This window comes from Panicum virgatum, chromosome 6N (assembly GCF_016808335.1).
Source record: "Panicum virgatum strain AP13 chromosome 6N, P.virgatum_v5, whole genome shotgun sequence".
In the NCBI taxonomy this organism is placed as follows: domain Eukaryota; kingdom Viridiplantae; phylum Streptophyta; class Magnoliopsida; order Poales; family Poaceae; genus Panicum; species Panicum virgatum.
In genome coordinates this window covers 32584242-32607770 of record NC_053150.1, presented here as the reverse complement: position 1 = coordinate 32607770, position 23529 = coordinate 32584242, and the positions used below count along the sequence as shown (strand labels likewise).

General features: G+C 49.2%; 2 protein-coding genes across 6 annotated transcripts; one reads left to right on the top strand and one right to left on the bottom strand.

Annotated features, from left to right (window-relative positions):
• The first annotated feature begins 579 nt into the window (after positions 1-579).
• Positions 580-3888, top strand: LOC120679966 (receptor-like protein kinase HSL1). Its single transcript, XM_039961619.1, has 2 exons — positions 580-3173; positions 3274-3888. Exons 1-2 carry the CDS (start codon positions 632-634, stop codon positions 3639-3641), a joined length of 2910 nt encoding a protein of 969 aa, XP_039817553.1. The 5' UTR covers positions 580-631; the 3' UTR covers positions 3642-3888.
• A 6549-nt stretch (positions 3889-10437) lies between these two features.
• Positions 10438-21631, bottom strand: LOC120678374 (nudix hydrolase 15, mitochondrial-like). 5 transcript variants are annotated; one of them, XR_005676505.1, is made up of 5 exons: positions 19084-21631; positions 18062-18894; positions 17455-17597; positions 16435-16554; positions 15602-16168 (listed from the first exon to the last, which is right to left on the bottom strand). XR_005676505.1 is itself a non-coding variant. In XM_039959535.1 (4 exons), exons 1-4 carry the CDS (start codon positions 18606-18608, stop codon positions 10725-10727), a joined length of 1047 nt encoding a protein of 348 aa, XP_039815469.1. In that variant the 5' UTR covers positions 18609-18893; the 3' UTR covers positions 10438-10724. The 5 variants fall into 5 exon arrangements, 2 of the variants coding, with proteins under 2 accessions (XP_039815469.1, XP_039815467.1); XM_039959535.1 differs by lacking the exons at positions 15602-16168; positions 19084-21631 and adding an exon at positions 10438-10961 and having other exon boundaries at positions 18062-18893; XM_039959533.1 differs by lacking the exon at positions 19084-21631 and having other exon boundaries at positions 15601-16168; positions 18062-18893.
• Between the last annotated feature and the right edge of the window lie 1898 nt (positions 21632-23529).

Below are 23529 nucleotides of genomic sequence, written 5' to 3'. Positions count from 1 at the left end.
GGGCCGACGAAGATGGCGAGGCTGCCGGTGCCGACGAGAGAGCAGAGACGAGAGGATAAGGGTTTGACATGTGGGCCTCACTGATGATTTGTCAAAACCATCTACCATGTCGGATCAAAATCGGGGTAGTTTGGGTTAGGGGATATTTCGTCTGGTTTTAACAGTTTAAGGGTGCAGAATGTCTGGTTTTGCAGTTCGAGGTTAAAAATCGGACAAACATGATAGTTGGAGGTTGAAATATGGACTTTAACCTAATTTTTACAGCACATGGTGGACATACCATTCCATGTAAATTCGCTCTGTTATCACCCTACATCAGCTCAAACCATTCGAAATTCTAGTATCAACTGATCACAAAAGACAAAAAAGAGAAAATATGTGTGTTTGGATTTTTGACATAAATTTCTCATGAAAGTCGCAGGGTAGTGTGGTTTCCTTGCAAAACAAAAAAAAAACGGATGGTGTGCTTCGCCAATTTATAATCAAATTTTGACTCAAATATCTTTTCTCTAAGAAGAGTCAAACAAACATAGGCCCATCCGTCAGTCCCCACGCTTTAAAACCCCCCACTCCCCTTGACAACGGTTAAGCCCCGCCGCCCACTCCCTCCACTCCACTCCACACCTCCCCCATGACTCCCCTGCTCCTCCTCGTCGTCCTCCTCTGCCTCCTCCCCCTCGCGGCCGCGCTTCCGCCCGATTTCGCCGCGCTCCTCGCTGCCAAGTCCAACCTCTCGGACCCCTCCTCCGCTCTCGCCGGATGGGACCCGCGCCTCTCCCCGTCCCCGTGCCGCTGGCCGCACCTCCTCTGCTCCCCCGACCGCTCCTCCGCCTCCGATGCCCCCGCCGTCGTCTCGCTCCTCCTCTCCAACCTCTCCCTCGCCGGCGCGTTCCCGCACCCGCTCTGCTCCCTGCGCTCCCTCGCGCACCTCGACCTCTCCTACAACTCCCTGGCCGGGCCCCTGCCGCCCTGCCTCGCCGCGCTGCCGTCGCTCGGGCGCCTCGACCTCTCCGGCAACGCGTTCTCCGGCGAGGTGCCGGCGGCCTACGGCGCCGGGTTCCCTTCCCTCGCCACGCTCAGCCTCGCGGGCAACGAGCTCTCCGGCGCGTTCCCGGGGTTCCTGCTCGACGTCACCGCGCTCGAGGAGCTCCTCCTCGCGTACAACCCCTTCGCGCCGTCGGCGCTGCCGCCGCAGTCCTTCTCCGGCCTCCCGCGGCTCCGCGTGCTGTGGCTCGCCGGGTGCGGCCTCGTCGGCGAGATCCCGGCGTCGGTCGGGAGCCTGAAGAGCCTCGTCAACCTCGACCTCTCCACGAACAACCTCACCGGCGAGATCCCGGCGGGCGTGGGGAGGTTGGAGAACGCCGTGCAGATCGAGCTCTTCTCCAACCACCTCGTCGGGAGGGTGCCGGATGGGCTCGGGGAGCTCAGGCGGCTGCGGTTCTTCGACGCTTCCATGAACCGGCTCGCCGGCGAGATACCGGCCGACATGTTCCTCGCGCCGAGGCTGGAGAGCCTGCACCTGTACCAGAACGAGCTGTCCGGCCGCGTGCCGGCGACGCTGGCGCAGGCGCCGGTGCTGGAAGACCTCAGGCTCTTCAGTAACCGTCTCGCCGGGGAGTTGCCGCCGGAGTTCGGAAAGAACAGCCCGCTCCAGTTCCTCGACTTGTCGGACAACCGGATATCCGGCCGGATTCCGGCGGCGCTGTGCGGCGCCGGGAAGCTGGAGCAGCTCCTGATGCTGAACAACGAGCTGGTCGGCCCCATTCCGGCGGATCTCGGGCAATGCCGGACGCTGACGCGCGTGCGGCTGGCGAACAACCAGCTGTCCGGCCCCGTGCCGCCGGACATGTGGGGCTTGCCGCACCTGTATCTCCTGGAGCTCTCCGGGAACAAGCTGTCCGGCGCCGTGGGCCCGGCCATCGCCATGGCAACCAACCTGTCGCAGCTGCTCATTTCCGACAACCGCTTCACTGGCGCGCTGCCGGCGCAGGTCGGCACCCTGCCCGCTCTCTTCGAGCTGTCGGCGGCGAACAACATGTTCTCCGGGCCGCTGCCGTCGTCTCTCGCCGAGGTTTCAACGCTTGGCCGGCTTGATCTGAGGAACAACTCGCTGTCCGGCGAACTGCCACAAGGTGTTCGACGGTGGCAGAAGCTGACGCAGCTGGACCTCGCCGATAACCGCCTCACCGGAACCATCCCGCCAGAGCTCGGCGAGCTGCCCGTGCTGAACTCGCTCGACCTGTCGGGCAACGAGCTCACCGGCGACGTGCCGGTGCAGCTGGAGAACCTCAAGCTGAGCCTGTTCAACCTGTCCAACAACCGGCTCGCCGGCGCCTTGCCTCCTCTGTTCGCCGGCTCCATGTACAGGGACAGCTTCGCGGGCAACCCGGCCCTGTGCCGCGGCACGTGTCCCGGCGGCCGCCAGTCCAGAGCCGGCAGTCGCGGCCTCCTCGGCAGCGTCACCTCCATCCTCGCTGTTGCCGGCGTCGTCCTGCTCCTCGGCGTCGCGTGGTTCTGCTACACGTACCGGAGCCAACGGACTGGGCACGCCGGGGAGCCGGGCGGCGGCGGCGGCAGGCCCAGGTGGGCGCTGACGTCGTTCCACAAGGTGGAGTTCGACGAGGACGACATCCTGGGCTGCCTCGACGAGGACAACGTGGTCGGCATGGGCGCGGCGGGCAAGGTGTACAAGGCCGTCCTCGGGCGCGGCGGCGAGGACGCCGTCGTCGCCGTCAAGAAGCTGTGGGGCGGCGGGGGCAAGGCGGTCGACGGCGCCACGAAGGACAGCTTCGACGCGGAGGTGGCGACGCTGGGCCGGATCCGGCACAAGAACATCGTCAAGCTGTGGTGCTGCTTCCGGAGCGGCGACTGCCGGCTGCTGGTGTACGAGTACATGCCCAACGGCAGCCTCGGCGACCTCCTCCACGGCGGCAAGGGCGGGCTCCTGGACTGGCCGGCGCGGCACCGGATCATGGCCGGCGCCGCGGAGGGCCTCGCGTACCTGCACCACGACTGCGCGCCGCCGATCGTGCACCGCGACGTCAAGTCCAACAACATCCTCCTCGACGCCGAGCTCGGCGCCAAGGTCGCCGACTTCGGCGTCGCCAGGGTCGTCGGCGACGGCCCCGCCGCCGTCACGGCCATCGCCGGCTCCTGCGGCTACATCGCTCCCGGTGAGCTACCTGCCTAAAACTCGTGATGTTTCGTGTGATTTGCCGACGGCGGCGACCTGACCGTGATTCTTGCGGGGCGTGCGTGCGTTCGACCGGCCAGAGTACTCGTACACGCTGCGCGTGACGGAGAAGAGCGACGTGTACAGCTTCGGCGTGGTGATGCTGGAGCTCGTCACCGGCAAGAGGCCCGTCGCGCCGGAGCTCGGGGACAAGGACCTGGTGCGGTGGGTGCACGGCGGCATCGAGCGCGGCGGCGTGGACGCGGTGCTGGACCCGAGGCTCGCCGGCGAGTCCAGGGACGACATGGCGAGGGCGCTCCACGTCGCGCTGCTCTGCACGTCCAGCCTCCCGATCAACCGCCCGACGATGAGGGCCGTCGTGAAGCTGCTGCTCGAGGCCGCGCCAACGCCGCCGCCTCCGCCTCCGCCGCCAACCAAGGCAGCCGAGGAGAAACCTCTTGATGTCTGACGCTGTTGGACACGCACACACTGTCTCGTAGATCATGAGTTCATGACTGATGATAATCGATAACTTACCATCGTCCACATTTGACAATTTTTAGCTCTTAAACGTTAGCACATAATCTAGCACTGTACCTGCTTCATAAACTGATGAACTGAACTTGGAGCTCGATTTGTTCAAGATTCACTTCACACATGTACTTGTTCCTTGAAGTATATTAGTTTATCTAATGGCAAAGATTTGATTTAGAAAATGACACTAGTTCGACTTAGTGGGCCATTAGGATATGTCAGTGCTCGTTTCCGGTCCTGAAAAGTGCTTCTGCTGAAGTTCAGCTTTTGAGCTTATAATTTGCACATTCAGATATTGGGACGAAAGTAACCAGTGATTAGCATCGCTGTTAGTTGCCATTTCTGCATCAGGCTGCAGCCTTTTCCATGTGCCCTTCAGCAAGAAACATGCAGCTATAGAGTGGAAACTGGGAAGGACTGAAGGACAGCATCAAAACAGGAAGCTGCACTGCACACAAGCTGTACTGTGCCTTCTAATTCATGTTTTCTCTCAAGGAAAAAAAAAATACAGTCCAGCATGTTGCCTGCAGTGTTGGGATCCAAAGAAGGATAGGGCGATCTTGGTGTGTTTGCCTTTTTCCTGCATCTCCATGTGTGTGATGTGCCGGGGTGGACCATGGCTCTGCAGTGTGCTTGTCTGCTTGTACAATACAATAATGTGCTCAATCATTCGCAGCCGTGACAGAAATTCTCTGTGATTTGGAGGTTGGAATGCTGCACCTAATCTTTTTTGCTGCTTAAGTTCATGCGGACACCGGATCACGAATGCAATTGATAGGAAGGATGATGTGCAGAGAAGGGATCAGGTGAATTTGAGGCGAATTGGGTCACGGCCTCACGGGATGAATAGCGAGAGGGAAAGAGTGACTCCTTGGTGCTACTCAATAGTTGCAGAGTCCGTTAGGGACAGACTAGACAAGAGGCTCTTCCGTGCAGCTTCAGCTTTCACATAATGTTAGCTACTCGCTCGTCCCTAAAAGAATGCAAGTCTAGTTTACCAAAAAGTCAAACAATTTTAGATTTGATCAGATTTAGGCAAAAAATTACTAACATTTATATTTCCATATAGATTTGGTATGAAAGTATATTACATAATTAATCTAACAACACTTATCTTGTATACTATAAAATTAGTTAAATTTAAAATTGTTTCGCTTCTCAAGAAATGAAGGTTGCATTTTTTTGGACAGAGGGAGTAGTAGTTAGGGCTCTTTCTTCTGTGTGTATGTTCATGTTGTCCGCACTCATCATACTCTATTTTTATCTTTAAAAAATATTTTGTTCTAGTCATCGAGATTATTTCCTTTATACCCAATTTTTCCGCACTCATCATCATTTATATCTCTCACTTTATACCAACTACCTGCAGCGGGACCCACTTGCTAGAATTATTTTTTATTTCTCTCTCTCCCATTCTTCCTTATCCGCCGCCCTCCCCTCCCCGTCGCTCTCTCTCTCCCCCCTCTCTCCCATCTCTCTGTCGATCTTTATCTGGCTCTCTCCTTCGGCCATCGCCGCACCTCTTCGACCTCCTCTAGCCTCCTCCCTCACCAGCGACGGCGCCCGAGCGCGATGGCACCGGCCCCTCCCTCCCCATGGGCTAACACGCCGCCGCCCGTGCCCGCGCCCTCTCCCTCCCCGACGGCAGCAAATCCGAGGAGCAGGGGCTTGTGTCGAAATCTGCACCGAACCAACCAGTAGAAATAAGGAGTTTGGCTGATGTGCTCGATAGGTTGATTCGGTTGTCGTACATGACACATGAGCACTGTGCGCCATGCTACATGTACATTGCCGTCTCTTGTTCTTTTCTTCTCAGATGGCGAGGAGCAGAGTGGCAGCTGGCAATGGCACCGGAGCGAGGCCTGAACTGAAACGAAACGAGGCGTATGGGACTAGACAAAGCGGCACGAGCACGATCCAAAGACAAGCCATGAACCCCCTACCGGCTACCACTCCCCACGGTATAGATGTAACCCTTTTTGTAGCTTGTCGTTTTACCTTGACAACACAAATGAGTACCCCCTTTTCGAGTCCCAAGTCCCATCCCAACCCAACCCCCACGGAGCAGACGGATAAAATCAGGAAAAAACTGGGGTGGGCACTCGCAATCGAATAGCAATGGCTCCTGAGGCGCGCGGCTCCATTTCCAGCTGGGAAAAAAGCTCGCCTCGGCTTCTTTTCTCGTTTCCGATCAGCTCTCGGCAGATGTCTTCCGGCTCCGCTTCTTATCCATCTGCATCGTCATCGTTGGAGTCCGCCGCATCCTCCGCTCCCCCTCCCCGCTTTTGCCCCCACTCGCCGCTGCCCCAGGCGCCGCCTCCCTGTCGCCCGCGACCGATTCCGTCCGGTGGCGCCTCCTCCCCGCCCGACGGCTACTTTCCCTCTCGGCATCGCGCAGCCTGTGCGCCATCACGTACTTGCCCTGGCCAATCTGGTCGCTGTCCGCCATCACGCAGTCATCACTCCTGCCACACGCCGCCGCACAACTGCACGTTGTACCGTCGGCTCCACCTCCCGCCGCTCCTGAGGACCCAGGCCTCGACCTTCGGTGCTGCTCGGCACGCCTGGCAGGCTGGCACCTGTTGACGCTGCAGGAGACGACGGCCTCAGCTTTCTTAAGGGTGGAGCCGATGCGATCCAGGTCCGGCTTGTTTCGGAGCCACTTCCTTCTCGTTTTGGATGCACGTCCGGCTCGTTTCGGAGGCACGCGGACTCGTTTCAGAGCTGCGGAGGCCTCGCCGTCGGATCGATTACGGGATTACTTGGTGGGCATCCGGTGCCCACCCCAGTTTTTTCCTAAAATCATGCCCCCTCCATCCTTTAAAAAAATACCAGTCGCGTTTTTCCGATGTGTCAAATAATTTTAAATTTATGCAAAATAGTATTAATATTTAGATTATGAAATAAGTATTATTAGATTAATTGTGTAATATATTTTCATACTAAATCTATTTGAAGATATAAATTGTAGTAATTTTTTGTATAAATTTTGTCAAACTTCAAATTGTTCGAGTCATCAAAAAGCGAGAGTTGCATTCTTTCGGCGATAGCGAGACTAGTTACTGAATCTAGAGAGGGGGCTATATTTTTTTTGCAATTTACTCCATTCTATAAATGTATTTTATATATAGATTCTTGATGGTAAAATTATAAAAAGGACTCTACTCAGTGCTTTTATTGATTTATTCTTCAAGTTAAGCATCTCTAGCAACAGTCCCTACTTTATTGAGTAGGTGTTGTCCCTACTTTCTAGGGATGTGTTTTTTCCATCAAATCCAGCAACAACTCCTATACTAAGCTCCTACTCTTATTAGTCCTATTATGACATGTGGGAGCCACATGTCAATCTCTCATCCACCCTTTTCATTATGACATGCGGGGCCAGCAGTGAAGCTTATCTCTTCCTCCTCTTCTCTCCCTCCTTCCCCACCGCATACTCCACTGTACCCTCTCTCTCTCTCTCTCTCTCTCTCTCTCTCTCTCTCGTCTCTACCACAGACTCCACAGGCAGTGGCAGTAGTGCGGTTGCGGTTCCATGGCGGCGGCGGCAACGGCGACCCGGTTCTACCGTGGCAGCGGCGCGATTCCATGATGGTGGCGGGCCGGTTCCGCGGCGGCAATAGCGCTGCCGACCCGGTCCACGGCGGCGACGCACAGCAGCAAGGGTCGCGCTACCAGCTCGGTTCGCCGCAGTGGCGCATGGGGGCTTGGGGCAGTGGCAGCTCGGCGACGGGGTGCTCGAGTAGTTCTCCGTGAGGGAGGAAACAATAAAAAACAGGGGCCTCCCCAGGGACCCATGGTAGAAGGGGCCTATTGGGGGAATTTGGGTGCCTCCCTACTCTAAGGATCTAAGTAGGAACCCTACTGGAGATAATGTTTTGGCTCTTAGCTCCTACTTTAAAATTAGGAATTCAAGTAGGGACCCTGCTAAAGTTGCTCTTATTGAATTCATCGCATTGCATCTCCTTATTGCAGACAACACCTTACTCTTTCTTGAAAATAATTTAGGTAAGACTCAGAACTTCAAATGGCTGTTATCCTGCTATGGAAAACTTTCTGGAATGAATATAAATTTTGATAAAAGCAAAATATTATGATGCTGGGTTTGGAGGAGGAGACAACGTTGCAATTTGCAAGGTTGTTCTACTGTAACGTGGGCACCCTTCCCTTCATCTATTTGGGTATTCCCCTACATCAACCTAAGTTGAGAAAAGAGGATATCCAACTTATTGTAGATAAAGTCATCAAGAAGATTGCTGGGTGGAAGGGTAAACTTCTTTCTTACGGAGGGAGGTTGACCCTTTGGAAATCCTGCCTAACAAGTATCCCTACTTATCTTATGTCTATTATCAAGTTTTTTAAATGGGCTATTGAATCTATCAATTCACAAATAGCCCATTTCTTTTGGAATAATCTGGAAGAAGGGAAACACAAGTACCAGTTAGCCCACTGGAAATTAGTATCTTTGAAAAAGATTATAGGAGCCTGGGTTCCTGACCATCAACAAATGAATATGTGTCTGTTGGCTTCGTGGATTCCCCGCTATCACTTGAGTGATGCGGCAATGTGGCGTAAAATTATTGATTATAAAAATAAGATAGATGGTCCTAACATGTTTTGCTGTTCTGAGAAAGATGCCTCCCCTTTTGGAAGGGATGCTCCATGGGGGTATTGTTGGCGCCGGCTGTGGACAACAAACTGGGACAGGGGCGGAGCTAGAACAAAATGCCACCGGGGTCAGCAGGCTTCTTGTTGAAGTTTAACCGAGTCTAACACGGTGAAAATCAGTTGGGTATAAAGGATCTGTGGAAATCGTCGGGGTAGGTCGACCCCTATGCCACCACGTAGCTCCGCCCCTGAACTGGGAGACGTTGCAAGGGGGTCGTGTGGGAAGTTTATCAGTTTCTGGCGATCTTCACAATAACTCTGGTGTGGAGAGTGAACCTCTAGCAGATTTAGCTATTTTCCCTCTTAGTACTGTGGCAGGCGGGTCTTCGAATACACGCTCAACCTTGATCTATCGAATTAGTTTCTTTTCGTTGAAATGAAACGGAAAATCTTTTTCTCTTAAAAATAAAAAGTATAATGTTAATATGGACATTTCATCCTTTGAAATAACTGGAGATGTTGTTTTACCAAAGTTTTACCAAACGTTTTATCAAGTAGACAATTCGGAACCAGTAAAAACCGCTTCATCAAAGAAACCAGAGTTGGAGATTTTTCAGCCACAGCCAAAGCCATACCAAATAGGCCCAAAATAGAAAGGGGAGGGCGTGGGGTCGCTTGCCGGTGCCGAATTACGGATGATTGGAGCTGCTTGACCTTGACGAAGACGGCGGTGGTTTGGGCTCCACATTGCCGCGGGAGGGGTCGGCGTGTGGATGCGCTCGGTAGTGGCGTATTTGGCCGGCAGGCGGCGCGTGCCGCGAAACAAGCAGAGGAAGACAGCAGCACTCCCTCAGCATGCTCGTCTGGCTATTGCGGCTCATGGAAAAGGAAGGATGGCACTGGTACCAGCAAGGCGTGCGGGGGACTCACATTTGCAGCTTTGGATGGGCGTGGACGCCAAGGAGATAATGGTGCTGGTGTTGCTACCAGAGGAGTGCTGCGCACGGCCGACTCCAGGTCGAAGACGGCATTGGTGGAGAAGGCGTCACCGATGGATGACGATTTCACGGGATTGGAGAGAGGTGTACGCTAAGGGGATCCCTAGCATAGTTTCCTACAAATTACCACTCAAACTTTCGCCTCATAGACAAAGCAAATGTTCCGAACGACTTGGTGTCAGGGTTTTTAATTCCGGTAGGAGAAAAAAATCGGAACCCACCGATAAAACCGATATATCGGGAATATCGGGATTTTTTATTTTTATTTTTTATTTTTTATTTATTTTTTAATTTACTTTTTAGTATAAAAAATATTCATTAAATCAATTTCGGCCGATAAAAAAAATATCGGACCCCACCGATAAACCCGATATATCGGGCATATCGCGAAATTGCGGCCGATATTTCTAACCCTGCTTGGTGTTTGTGCATGACATCTTGAAGTTCTAAGGCATCACACGGACTCTAGGATTCTAGCATTCTAATGTTACCCTTTGTTCTATTCTTTTCTTTGATATCCATGGAGATGGAGCCCTCCCACATGACGAACCCATGAAGAACTGCAAAAGACGTTCCATGCCCAGTTCTAACCCAAAAGGCACTCACCACTATTTAGGTTCTTTTTTCTGAATGCCCGTGAAGAATCCTGCACTACCCACCCAGCCCAATGAGATTCAAAGCCAGCACAACAAAAAGCAACAGAAATGTGATGTGAAGTTGTCAAACGTGTAGCTGATAAAGGCAGAAGTACCACGTACTGTCCTTTCTGTTGCACAAAAGAACCTCCATGATCTGCACGCAGACTAAGAGAAGCACACGCTAGCAATCTATTACTATTATCTACTGTACCATTCACCTCATCTGCTTTTGTTTCTCCAATTACATAGCTCGTACCAAAGTTAATTCCGTCAAAAGCCGGCCACTAGAATGTGACAAATCAACATGTGAAAGCAGAAGACCCACTAGTGTGATTGCGGGGAACCCAAAGCGGACTCACCATGTTCTGATTGCAGCGAGCAAAATGGTCAAAAGGATACTGCAGCGTAGACTCATCAGGACCAGTGGCCAAATGCAGGTCCAAGAGGATCAGTAACACAAAAGGAGTTCACACACTTGCAATCTTTATGGACAAAATATCAGTAGTACAATATGACTAGTATATAATCAAATTTCATTAGAGCAGGTGCTTTGTTCGCATCAGCAGGACAATCAGCTGTGTACACTCTGATATTAGTAACATTGTTCTTAATGTCAGTAGTGTCGTTACCCTATTGTTTCGGTTTTAAAAAGAATATAAATCATATGCAAGAATATGGTTCTGCACTCCCCTTGGATTCTACAACTTCATGTGCACTTGTCTGTTATATGCTCCAATCTGATATAGTTGAGACGCAACTGTAGAGATTAGCGTTTCACAGTCCTGATGATGGCATGGAATAACACTCCTTTGAGTACTTTGGCAAGTTAAACTGTGCTCTTTTCTCAGGAAAGTCCGGTTGTCGCTGGTATACAACTGAAGCAGCATGGATCAGGATGCCGGCAGTCAGGCCCCAGATTATGTAATTCTCATTTCCTTTCTCGTAGGTGAAGTGATGAATTGTAAATGGCTGCCCCATCCATTCTAGCTCATTAGATGTCCGGTTCTCATCCTGCGCCAGTCACCACAGATAGACCACAGGATAAAAATGACATGGGTATAGTACTAATAATATCAAGTAAAATGAAACAAGGTCCTCTTCTCTGTCTTTGCAAACAAGTACTAATTTTATATGACAGCCTATCATAGCTTGCTGTTTTGGCAAGTACGACATGCAGATCATCACAGAACAGTGTATCGCAGCAGTGTGGTAGCACATGCAGTTAACATGCTTTTATCAGTAAACTAGTCATTTTTGTGGTAAATAGAAAATCCAGCTGCACAATAAATTGCCATGTTAAATAGAAATGCTACAAGATAAATCCTACACATTCATAGTTAGCATGTAAGAACATAAATGATACTAACCTTGAGGAACATCGAAAATTTCATCCACCTCAGCGACATTAAGAACAGGTTTAAATGCTTGTATGTCTGAAAGTATGCCAACAACAGGAACAACTACCAGAAGATGCTGCCAAAGACATGCAGAATATTTATAATGTAAAAATAGAATTTGTGCATAGCCTATTAACTAAAGTCCTAAATGGTGAGGCACAATTTTTTTTTTTTGGGGGGGGGGGGGTATTCATTATTTGCCACATCAAGTGCCATTCCATGCGCCACTATTTAGGACCTGAGACCACATGTCAGCGAGCAAGGGGAGGAAAAATCCTGAAATGCACTTTTTGGGGAGACATTCTGCATGCATGTGTTGCAGTGAAACAAAAGGGAACTCCTAGCCTACTTGATTAGACATTTTACAACAACACATTCAGTAGCTGAATTTACAAGTCTAGCTTCTGCTCTATATCTGAATGATATGGATAGAAATAAGTGGTGGGACATTTCATATGAATTTCACATTAACTCCATCTTCATGTGAGAGGTACCACAATAATCTTAATAGACATTTTGCACATGACGTTCACAGACCAATTTTACACACGAAATCTGAAACAAAGTATTGACAGATTGATAATAAGGTGAACTTCCATAATACTGCGATCAAATCCTAAATAAGACACCAAGACTAAGAAAATGGTCAAGTGTAACGACTTAATAGTTCCTTAAAAAGGACAATTTTGGACATTTTAACCAGTTGCGCAGTCATACCAATGGCAGCACAACTGTATTGACATCATATCACAAAATCAATTTTCCAGTTTTGTGATAAGTAAAAAATTGATATGCAACTAAATAGACATTATGATGGTAATTCAAGACTGCAAGAAGAGAAAAAAAATGACTTCCTATGTGATGTGGAACCATTGCTATCTCAGAGTAAGAGAAAAATTGTTTAACAAATGTGATCTGCTAATAGGTTTTCTCAGATCTGAGTGAGACTGGTTTAGCTGCACACATGTATTTGGTTCTCTGAATGACAAAAAGGGAAAGGCTGCTATTACATTGATGCATCGACATGTTACCAACTGTGAGAAAATATTCCATTGTGCTTTAACTGAGAATGGAAGGAACTGTACTTTGGACAAGAAGTGTTCAAGATATGTAACAATGGTAACCAGGGCTGGGTCAAGCCCAATCTCCTCTTTTGACTCCCTTAATGCTGTTGCTGCATCATCAGCATCGCCCTCAGCCTTTCCACTTGGTAATGCAACTTCCCCTGAAAATTCCAACGGAGATAACAAATCCTAAATAAATGGATAAAATAGTCATCATTTTCATCGTAAACCGAATCAAATCTTCACCTACAATTTTGCATGGTATTCGTAGTAAGTTATGCTCAGATGAATATAGTTAAGCTACACATGGATCAGTTAACTTCCACGAGTTGATATTAGCAAGGCAAGCTATCTAAGGTAAACGAAACATAGGACGAAGCCACTCATGTCCCAGACAAAACAAGAAGTTTGGGTCCATTTGGAATCTAGGTTGGCTGCGATGGAATTAATGTGGCCTCATGCTTATTTCATTTCAGGGAGAAACATGTTAATTACATGGCCTGAACTAAAGTCTCTCCTAAGCCAAGGCAAATACAGCTATCTGGGATAATGCCACTGCTGCAATTTCTTTATTGATCAATCTTGTATCACTTAATTCATATGATGTGTCTGAAACAAATATTGCCAACATGAAACGTGAAAACAAAAGCCAAAACTTGCTTGGTACCTTAGTCGTTTTCCCCTCTATTCCTGATCATTAACTACTAATACCATTAGGATTGCAATTTCAATCCACAGATCCCAGGTGTAATATGTTTTTTTTTCTCAAATACAGGTGCATCCTGTTTTAGCTTTCTAATTTTGTGCTAAGTCAAGACAAGTATTGAACAATTTGATATCAAATGTGCTTCAAGTGGAAGATGTGCATAGTTGAGCATGCAACTTCTTGGTCTATTCCTAGGGTGCTAGTGAGTGAAAATTCCTTATCCTCAAAACATCCCAATAAACATCAAACACTTAGCCATGTAATGCACTGAGAAGGATCATCTGTATGGCATTAGGTTGAGATTATGTATTAGCAAGTCATAAGATATCAGAACTTTTTTCATTACACTACTGGACTATTGAACTTCTAGCTTTAGCTGGCCAAAGATTACTTATTTGGCAAACATTCAGTATAGTGACCAAAATTTTGGATCCTGAGGTACACTGATGTACACCAGCGGCCCTCGAACTTGTTCCGAGGTGCCACTTAGGTCCACAAACTTGCAAAATCGAAATCTGGCACCCTGAACTTGTTAAGTTGTGCCACTTAGGTCCATACCACTTGATGTGGCGCCACGTGGCATGAATATATGCAAAAAAGCCCTTGAATTTTATCATCTTCTATATGTAGATCCTCCTCATCTCTTTCACCTCTTTCTCAATCAGACACGCTGCTCCTACCGCCGGCAGCCACTCCCGCCCCGACGTCCAGAGCACCGCCGCCCCATCACCTGCCCTACAGCCACGCCGCCGCCGGGCAGCCACCGCGGGAGGCTAGGGCCGGGCCCTGCCTGCGCCCAGCCTGCTGCCGGCGAGCACCCGCAGCCGATTGGCCTCCCGCGCTGAGACCGCCTCCCATCGAGGGCCGCCTCCCACGGCGAGGCCACCTCCGAGCGCCGGCTCCCATGCTGGGCTGCCTCGCGGCGAGGCCGCCGCACGCGCCGAGGTCGTGACGGCGCTGCTGCTACTACTCCCGCTGCTCGCGCTCGCTGCACGCGCTGATGACGATGGCGGCGGTGATTCCGAGGCCGCGGCGGTGTTGCCGGTAGAGGCGGGGGCCGGGGTGTGGAGGGCGCACCCTGCTCCCGCCGCCGCCGGATGCTCCGGCCCCGGCGTCCATAGCTGCGCGCTCGCCTCAGAGGTCGCCACGAGCACCGACGCGCCGCCTGTGCGGGAGCCACGAGTCACGCCTCCACCCTCTGCAAGTTCCTCTCGTGGTGGGACACGAGCGGCGGCGGCGGTGCTAGCTCCGCCGTGTTAATGCTGGGGCAGGGGCCTAGAAGGCGTGGCAGCAGCAGTAGGCCCTGGAGGACAAGGACGTGTGGCACCGCAGGGCGCTCGCGGAGGGCACCAGCGCCGGGTGGCAGGGTCTGAGGCCGCGGCGGCGCTGCTGCTATTTGTGCCCACTGCGCACGCCGCCGCCGACGGTGGCGGCGGGTCCGAGGCTGTGACAGCGTTGCGGCCGTTGCCGACGACGATGGTGGCGGCGAGTCCGAGGCCACGGCGGTATCACCGGCGGAGGCGGGGGCAGGGGCCGGGGCCGGGGCTGGGGTTGAGGGCGTGGCGGCGGCGGCAGGTCGCGGAGGACGGTTACGTGCGCTGTGGCAGGGTGCTCACAGAGGAGGGGGCCTAGGCGGAGGGCGCCGGTGCTGGGCGGCGGGTCCGTGGTCACGGCGGCGGCGCTGCTGCTGCTTGCACACGCCGCTGCCGCCACCGACGGCTGTGCGGGGCCGCCACCGACGGCTGTGCGGGGCCGACGCCGCAGGGGCGCAGGGCGACGACCACGCTCGGGTCGTGGCGCTGGGGGTGCTGCCTGCCCGTGCTGGGATGCAATGGTAGAAGATCCCAAATTGCATCCCAGCACGAGAGGAGAGGCGCGCCGGCGGAGGGAGGAGCGGCGCGCAGGTCGGCGGCTCGACGGAGGTGGGCGTGCGGCATGGAGGCCGGTGGCTCGCGGCCGCGGGAGGCGCGCTCGCGGCGTGGAGGCCGGCGGCTCGCAGAGGCAGGCGCGCGGCAGCCCTGCCTTCTATCCCTCAAGGATGTGAAGGTAGAAGACGATAAAACTCAAGGGCCTTTTTGCATATATTCATGCCCTTTGAAAGGGTATGGAACTAAGTGGCACAACTTAACAAGTTCAGGGAGCCAGATTTCGATTTTGCGAGTTCGTGGACCTAAGTGGCACTTGGGGATAAGTTCGAGGGCCGCTGGTGTATTTAACTCTTCTTTTTTGTTACTTTGCTCTTTTATCTGCACCGTTCGGTTAAGTTGCCCATTCCAAAATAACCACGTTTCATGCTGGACTTTGCTTTAAAAAAAAAATGGACTTTGGTCGTTAGATATTAGAATTTTGTGACAGAACATCATGAAGAACCAGTGCGATGGAACTTGGAAGACACCAGTTCTGATTGTATTGAGCCTAAAAAAAGGGGGACTAAAAAAAATGAAGAGTTCAAGATGGCCATTTGCAGAAACAACATAACCAGGAGAATGAAATTAGTTCCGAACCTTCTTATCCTTATAGAACAAATGAACAATGCATTAAACAGAACAATATGGTATATACATACAATTCAATTGCATAAACAGTATCGAAATGGACCATTTGACGGCTATAAAGTATATTTAGCATTGTTCTAATTGTAAATGTTACTATTGTGTCGACTAAAAGATTGTGCAAAGAATCTAAATTAAAATGACACCATATATGATTTGGACTCCCCATGGATTCTGTAATCATTTCTTGCAGTGAAATCTCCTACATCCCCCAGTACTGGGCCAGTAGTCTATACTTAAGATAGTGTCATAGAGACTAGTGTTTGGCAAGCCCTGCCAGCATTGAAGAGGAATCCTTTGCATACTTTGGTAAGTTGAAATGTGCTCTTCGCTCAGGAAAGTCTGGTGGGCGCTCATATACAACTGAAGCAGCATGGATAAGAATGCGGGCCGTCAGACCCCAGATTAAGTACTTCTGATCCCCTTTTACATAAGTGAAGTAATGAACTGTAAATGTCTGCCCCATCTTTTCCCGTTCCTCTGATGTCCTGTTCTCATCCTGTGCCATTCAACTCAAATGGGTCAGGGCATAAAAGGGGCCATGGTACCAATGAAAATCAAGCAGATCTCTCGGTACTTGCAATTATTGATTTAATATGTCAGCCTATCACAGTTCACCATTCTGGAAATATTTTCATATACATTCTGTTAATTGCAGCAGTATGGTAGCACATGCTGTTACCATAATTTTTCTGATAAATTGCTGAAGGCTGTTACAGGTACCATCGATAAATCTTAGCATCACAAGAATACAAAGTAACTAACCTTGAGGAACATCTCCAGGGGTACATCAAATATTTCGTCCACCTCAGCAACATTAAGAACAGGTATAAACGCTTGTATGTCTGAGAGTATGCCAATAACAGGAACAACTACCAGAAGATGCTGCCAAGGACACAAAGAATACCTTCAGCAATTGATAGGGATCCCCGAGTCCTGACCTACTGATAGGTCACTCATACCCATTTTACTTTAACAGCATGGAAAAGAATTACTCCCTCCCTTTCTCCCTACAGTAATGTTAAGGCAAACCTCCCTCCATCCCTACTGTAATGTTAAGGCAAACCTCCTTCCCTCCCTACTGTAATGTTAAGGAAAACCTCTATGCTGTAGAGCACCATGACAAAGAAAATGATCATGGCACCACTGCTTAAGAAGTAATGACATTGAGCACCATCAGAATAAGCTGAATAGTTTCCACATGAAACAGCAAAACAAATTTGGTCCTAATCATATTACAAAATCATTTTATATCTCTGATTAGTAAAGCACTTGATATGCATGCCATCCAATAGAATTTATGATGATTGTGATCCAAGATACCAAAGGACAATAATATGAATTTCTGTGGGATGCAGAATGATTGCTACCCTAAACAGGGGTGGAGCTAGACAACAAGACCACTGGGGTCATTGCCCTTGGCACACTGGGGACATCAACACATATGAACAGTAGTTTAGTAGTTTCTACAGGATTGATGGAATTTTATCAGGGTCAGCTGACCCAATAACTAAGCCTAGCTCCGCCCGTGATCCGAAGTCCAAAGTTTTAAAAATGATTATTGAATGTAATCTGGCAGTAAAGAACTTTTGAAAAAATAATTCAGACTCTATGCATTATCCATTTATCCTCGAGACATCTGTAAACAATCATGAGAGAAGTTAGTTTAGTTGCACATGTGTGTTTGGCTGCAGAGTCCAAACAACCAAAGGATAAAGTTTCATACAAAAGGCATTCAAGTGAGAATTTTTCTTTGGATTCAAGTGAGAACAAAAGGCATGGCACCTTGGACAAGAAGTGTTCAAGAGATGCAACAACTGTGACCAGAGATGGATCAAGCCCAATCTCCTCTTTTGACTCCCTTAATGCTGTTGCTGCATCATCTGCATCACCCTCCTCAGCCTTTCCTCCTGGCAAAGAAACTTCACCTGAAATCCCAGATGGAGGAAACAAATCATAAACAAATGCATAGAAATGGTCATCACAAACTTAACCAAGAATTGACCTACTACATTCTTCACATTTCAGTAGCTTGTGGGAACTGATTTGAGCTAAGCAACCTCTCAATAGCAAACAGAAAGATAGGAAAAATTTGCTCATATTTTGAGATGAAACTGCACTCCACTTTGTAAGCTTGATCTACAATTGTAGAAGCTATTGTATAGCAAGAAAAATCTGCACACAGCAGCAAGCTAGGTTGCCTGAACTTATGTGGCAACTAAGCTTAATTTACAACAAGGTACAAACCCAATGTTTTTTATTTGAATAATCAAAAACCCAGGTTGTTATTAGTTGTAATTCGGGAGACGGAGGCTTGTTCTGGCTCGTTACTAGAGTTAAACAAGGCAAAGGACGGAAGAAGGGCAAGCAAGGAAGCGAGCTAGAGGCTCACCGGAATGGGTAGAGAGCGTGGACGAGCGCTTGGTGAGGATGACGCGGAGCTCGCCTGCGGCGCCCCGGAAGAGGCATACGAGCACGGCGGCCCTCCGCGGCCGGAACAGCTCGCCGCCGCCGCCATCGGCCGCGGGGGTCGCCTCTGGTGCGGGGTCGTACGGTGATGGAACCGCCTGGTGGAGCCTCAGCCGCCGGATGAGTGCGTCCATTTCCGCGCCGGCGCCGGAGCCCTCCTCCGCCATGGCCGAGATCGGGGGCAGTTGGTGGGAGCGGCGGAGGTGGGGTTGGTTTGGCTTGGGCGGTGACCTTTTCGTTTCCGTTTCATCACGTGGCTCATTGTTTTTGACGGCGACATTTTGCTGCCACGTTTGATTGACAGTTTTGCCTAACCAAACGCTACCGTTTGATTTGTACCAGTTTGACCGTTGTTTAAAACCAAATTTTCTTTCCAAAAAAGCTTTGGTAAGTTTACACTTTGCCAAAGTTTGATTGAAAGGAAAGATGTCCGCTCCATAGGCAGAGACCTTATGCTCACTCAAGTTCATGATTGGCAGCCGAAACTGAATTAACCAAGAACAATGGATACCCTCCGAGTACCTCAGTTTGATTGACACGAACAAGTTTACAAGCACACCGTGTCAATTCTTTTCCTTCTATTGTCTTGTTTCCCTAAAATCCTGCCTGCGAATGCCAATCTAGATTGGGGACAATCTTGCTGGTTTTGTATTAGAGATTTCAATTAAGTTAGGTGCACAGCTGAGTTGTTGGCCACCAGGATTGAGATACAACCAGCTGCAGAATCGAGAAAGGAACATCAGTCTCGATTCCCACCTGAAACCAACACAAAATTGAATTAAACAAATATTGAAAAAAAAGTATCTATTTTTGTGATCTGCATTAAATCTAAGAGATTCTATAATTTTCGTAGCTTTGCTACCCAATGTCAAGACCCAAGATGGATAACACTAGCTGGATAAGAATGAAATGTACACAACTAAAAAAAGACTAAGGGTACAGAACCTGATAATGGAGTCAGATAATCCATCCATCGTCAAGATGATGTGTACACCGTACACAAGATGGTGCTCAGTTTATCATATCAAGCATTTGGCATGATGTTCAACAGCTTTGTAGGAGTTTTATTTCTCTGTCTTTTCCTCATGTAAATAGGGAGGAAAATTTGCCAGCCCATGTTTCTATCAAACTAATATTTTTTTTCTTGAATAATGTTTCTATCAAACTAGCCTCTTGTGATAACATTTATGCTGCTTGGATGAGCTACGTTGCTCCTTGATTGGCGGACATGATCATCAACAATTGTACTCCTACTTCTGAGTAATATAAGCTCATGTTATTGCCCTCAGAGATAAAGTTGCAGATCATGTATCACTGGGTAGTCACGAGAATCTCATCATCTTCAGAAGAAGAAAGCCTATGTGCCACTTGAAGCAACATTCTTAACATCTCATATATTTCATCCATCCTTGGGTGCGACCTATCCTCTGCATTGAAAGAATGCACCTCATTTTTCACCTCAATCCAGCTCCATCCAGGAACTTTGCTTAATCCCCTATTCTTCATTACCTTCTGAACTATTGCCCTGTCACTCCACATACCATGACCAGAAAACATGCTGGAGAGAAGAACATAGGTCGAGTGCTGTCGAGGTTCTTCCACAAGTAAATAGCTTGCCACATCGCTTGCTAGTTCCATATTCCCATGGATTTTGCAAGCACCTAAAAGGGTCATCCAAACCATGGCATCTGGTCGAAATGGCATAGACTCAATAAGCTCTTTTGCTTTGTCAAGCTGCCCAGCCCTCCCATAGAGGTCAACACCACATGCATAGTGCTCCATTCGAAGAGGAATTCCATACCTAGTTTCCATCGTATTGAGAACTTCTGACCCTTCATCGACAAGACCGGCATGACTGTAGGCAGTAATCAGGCCAACAAAGGTAACATGATCCAGAGGAACCCTAAGTTCCAGCATTTCATTGAAGAGGTTGGTCACAATCTGTGCCTGTCCATGTTGTGCATGACCAAACATCATAGAATTCCAGGGAACTGAGCTACTCTTATCTGCCTCTTCAAAAGACTTTCTTGCATCTCCAAGCATTCCACTCTTAGAATACATGAAGATCAGTGAGCTTGAAACAAAGTCATTGGAAGAAAACCCAGATTGGATGACTAAACTGTGTATTTGTCTACCTAACTGAAGTACAGCAAGGTCTGAGCAGGACCGCAGAGCAGCAGAGAATGCAAACTCGTCTGTTCTAATATTCTCTGACTGCATGCATCTGAAGAATCTCAAAGCATCAGCACTCAAACCATGCTGTGAATATCCAGTTAACATAGAGTTCCAGGAGACTGTGTCCTTAAGCACCAATGAATTAAAGCACTTACATGCATCTTCCATCATACAGTTCTCAGTGAACCTAGTGTACATGGCAATAAGAGCATTGCAAACATGTGTGACTCCTTCCAAACCAATCTTCATCACCAAACCATGTAGTCCTCTCCCTCGGTGATCGCGCCCATGCTCTGAACACACACTTATGATACTTGAGAAGCTATACATGTCAGGCCGGACTCCACTCTCTTGCATCATCCTGACAAAGAATCTCATTGCCTCTTCATCCATCCCATGGTAAGCATAGGCTCCAAGCATAGAATTCCATGATATCAAGTCCTTACTTTCTATTCCTTCAAAGATCCTTCTAGAGTCTGCAAGGGCCCCACACTGTGAGTACACAGTGATTGCTGCATTCGACACAACCAAACCCAACGCTGATCCATACTTCACAATCTTCCCGTGCAACTCTTGCATCAAGAAACACCAGCTCGGACCCTCAACCGCAACAAGCAACACGGCGAATGTCGCTTCATCTGGGGTCAGCCCCTCCCGCTCCATCTCAAGAAACAGCGCCACCGCTTGTGAAAGATCCCAAGACTCCGCATACCCTGCAATGAGCGCATTCCAAGAAACGGTATTCCGTGCAGGCATTCCGTCGAACACGCGGCGAGCATCAGGCAAGCGGCCACATTTCGCGTACACGTCGACCAACGCGCTAGCGGGGACGACATTGTCGGCGAGGCCAGACTTGACGGAAAACGACTGCAGCTGGGCGCCGATCGCGAGGCGGCGCGTCGCGGCGGCGGAGCGGAGCGCGGAGCCGAGAGCGAAAGTGCTGGCTGCGAGGCCCCGCGCGTGCATGGCCCGGAGCAGGCGCCATGCGTCCTGGTGCGCGCCGGCGGAGACGTGCGCGGCAAGGAGGGAGTTCCAGGAGACCGCGTCCGGGAGGGGGATCTCGTCGAACACCCGGCGCGCGGTGGCGAGGCCGGAGCCGGAGCCGGAGTACGCGGTGAGGAGCTGGTTCCAGGGCGTGGGGAAGCAGATGCCGGACTTAAGGAGGGCCGCGTGGGACCTGGCCGCGGCAAGGGTGAGATGGTGATGGTGGCGGCGCATGCGCAGCGTCAGGCGTCAGGGGAGGCGGCGGCGCGGCGACTGCGCACGGGCATTTGCGCATTTGCGAAGGCGGAGCCGCGGCTGGCCACACTGGTGGGTCTCGGTCCCACCTGTCATTGAGGTAAAAGTAGCAAACTCTTTTTTTTTTTTACTTAAAAAGTACTCCCTTCGTCCAAAAATAAATACAACTCTAAAGTTCAAAATTTGTCCCACAAAAAATGTTAACTTTACCGACCTATCACAAAAGACAAGCCAATTTCTAGAAGATTCTCATAAAAGACAACTAACACCCCATTCACTCACCACAAAAAACAAAAAATATTCTGGTAATTTTACTACTAGTATTGATTTGTGTGCTTGGTCCTAAAATTGCATTTATTTTAGGACGGAGGGAGTAGCAAACTTGAATTGGGGGTGGGGCTGACAAAGCAATAAAAAGTATAAAGGGCCCGTTTGGGGTGAGGATTAAAACTTCAGTCCTCGTTATATTGGAATGGGATGTTGATAATAATTAAGAGTATTAAATATTAATTAATTATAAAATTAATTGTACAAATGGAGGCTAATTGGCGAGATAAATCTATTATGTCCAATTAGTCTGTGCTAAAGCAAATATGTGCTAATGATGAATTAGTTAGGTTTAATGGATTTGTCTCATCAATTAGTCTGCATTTATGTAATTAATTTTATAGTTAGCCTACTTATAATTGGTGTTCAAATATCTGATGGGACTAAAGCTTTAGACCCCCTCCCCAAAACACCCCCTAATTTTTAGAAATGCATCAAGAGTTTAGTTAGTACAAATTTGTTTAAGTTGATATGTGTTATCGCCATAAATTAACAGGTTAATTAATGGGCCGCGAGTGAATTGGTCTTAACGAAGAAATTGAAGGAGGCTTACGAATCGGCTCCTGCGTGGGCCTTTGGGCCAAGTATTTTTAGATTTAGTCCAGTTTGAGTTAGAGATAGAGTCCGAGATGAACACTTTAGTTTAGATTGTTTCCAGAGTATAAATATGTACCCTATGATATTTGTAAGGGGGGAACGTTATCACGTTTCGCAAACTACAACTCTCGGCGCACCGCCACACCTAATTCTAGGGTTTCATCCAAGTAAGCGCCATGCTGCCCTGATCGCTTCTCGCGATCAGGGCAGCATTGTTTTTGCTTTTACCTTGGTATTACTCGTACTGAAGCATTTTTGATGGCGAGTAGTACTAGTTATCCTGATTTTCGTAGCATGATCTCTAGTAGATTCATCGTGCTTTTGTTGCTTATCATCTACGAACATCATGTAATCTCCGTGCGATCATGTTTTAATCCTATACTAATTCTCGTTGTATGGAATTAGTCGCGTAGAGGTGACGCCCTGCTTCTTTTCTATCTAGTAGATCTAATCTGTTATGGTTTGTTCTTATACTTAAGAATTGGCGTAATATCTGCTAGGTTAGGCCTTGCAAACGGGTTAGATGATCCGGTGACGTATTAGATGCTTTACCTTAGTCTTAACAGGGAATTGATCCGGGAATCGGCTTTCGCTTGTTCTTAGGCCTCTATTCTGGTTAATATTTAGTTATTTATTATGCTCATTAGGCCCAATTACGTGTAGAATGTTCCGATCTAGTAGTGAAGCATTTACCGTCGTGGATTAGATTAGCTAGATTTAATTGAAGCAGTTTTACAATTATTTGCTTTATTTATCAATATCCGGATATATGCAGATCCAATCTGACACCGGGACTCGATCGGCTCTTTAAAGCCGATGCAAGATCGTCCCGGGGAGCCGACCACGGCTCGGACTTATGTCTACACGTGTTTGTGTATGCAGGCAAATCGTCGCAAGCACGTTCGCACCTTCCTGATCGGGTATAGGTCAGGTGGCACGCCCTGCGTCTTGGAAAGCCGCGGCGTGTGCTAGGATTGCGGGCCGTTGACGTGGGAGCAGTGCCTGCCAGCGCCCCGGCGACCTCCCAGCTCTTCGTGTTTCCTGTCGCTACTC

What these genes read in the sequence shown, in the direction of transcription:
- LOC120679966 (XM_039961619.1), top strand. Translation starts at nt 632, where the DNA reads ATGACTCCCCTGCTCCTCCTCGTCGTCCTCCTCTGCCTCCTCCCCCTC. An exon ending in CTGCGGCTACATCGCTCCCG is followed by an intron (nt 3,174 to 3,273) that starts GTGAGCTACCTG and finishes TCGACCGGCCAG; the next exon opens with AGTACTCGTACACGCTGCGC.
- LOC120678374 (XM_039959533.1), bottom strand. Translation starts at nt 18,608, where the DNA reads ATGAACTTGAGTGAGCATAAGGTCTCTGCCTATGGAGCGGACATCTTT. An exon ending in CACGCTCTCTACCCATTCCG is followed by an intron (nt 17,598 to 18,061) that starts GTGAGCCTCTAG and finishes CTGGGATTTCAG; the next exon opens with GTGAAGTTTCTTTGCCAGGA. An exon ending in TTGAACACTTCTTGTCCAAG is followed by an intron (nt 16,555 to 17,454) that starts GTGCCATGCCTT and finishes TGTCCTTGGCAG; the next exon opens with CATCTTCTGGTAGTTGTTCC.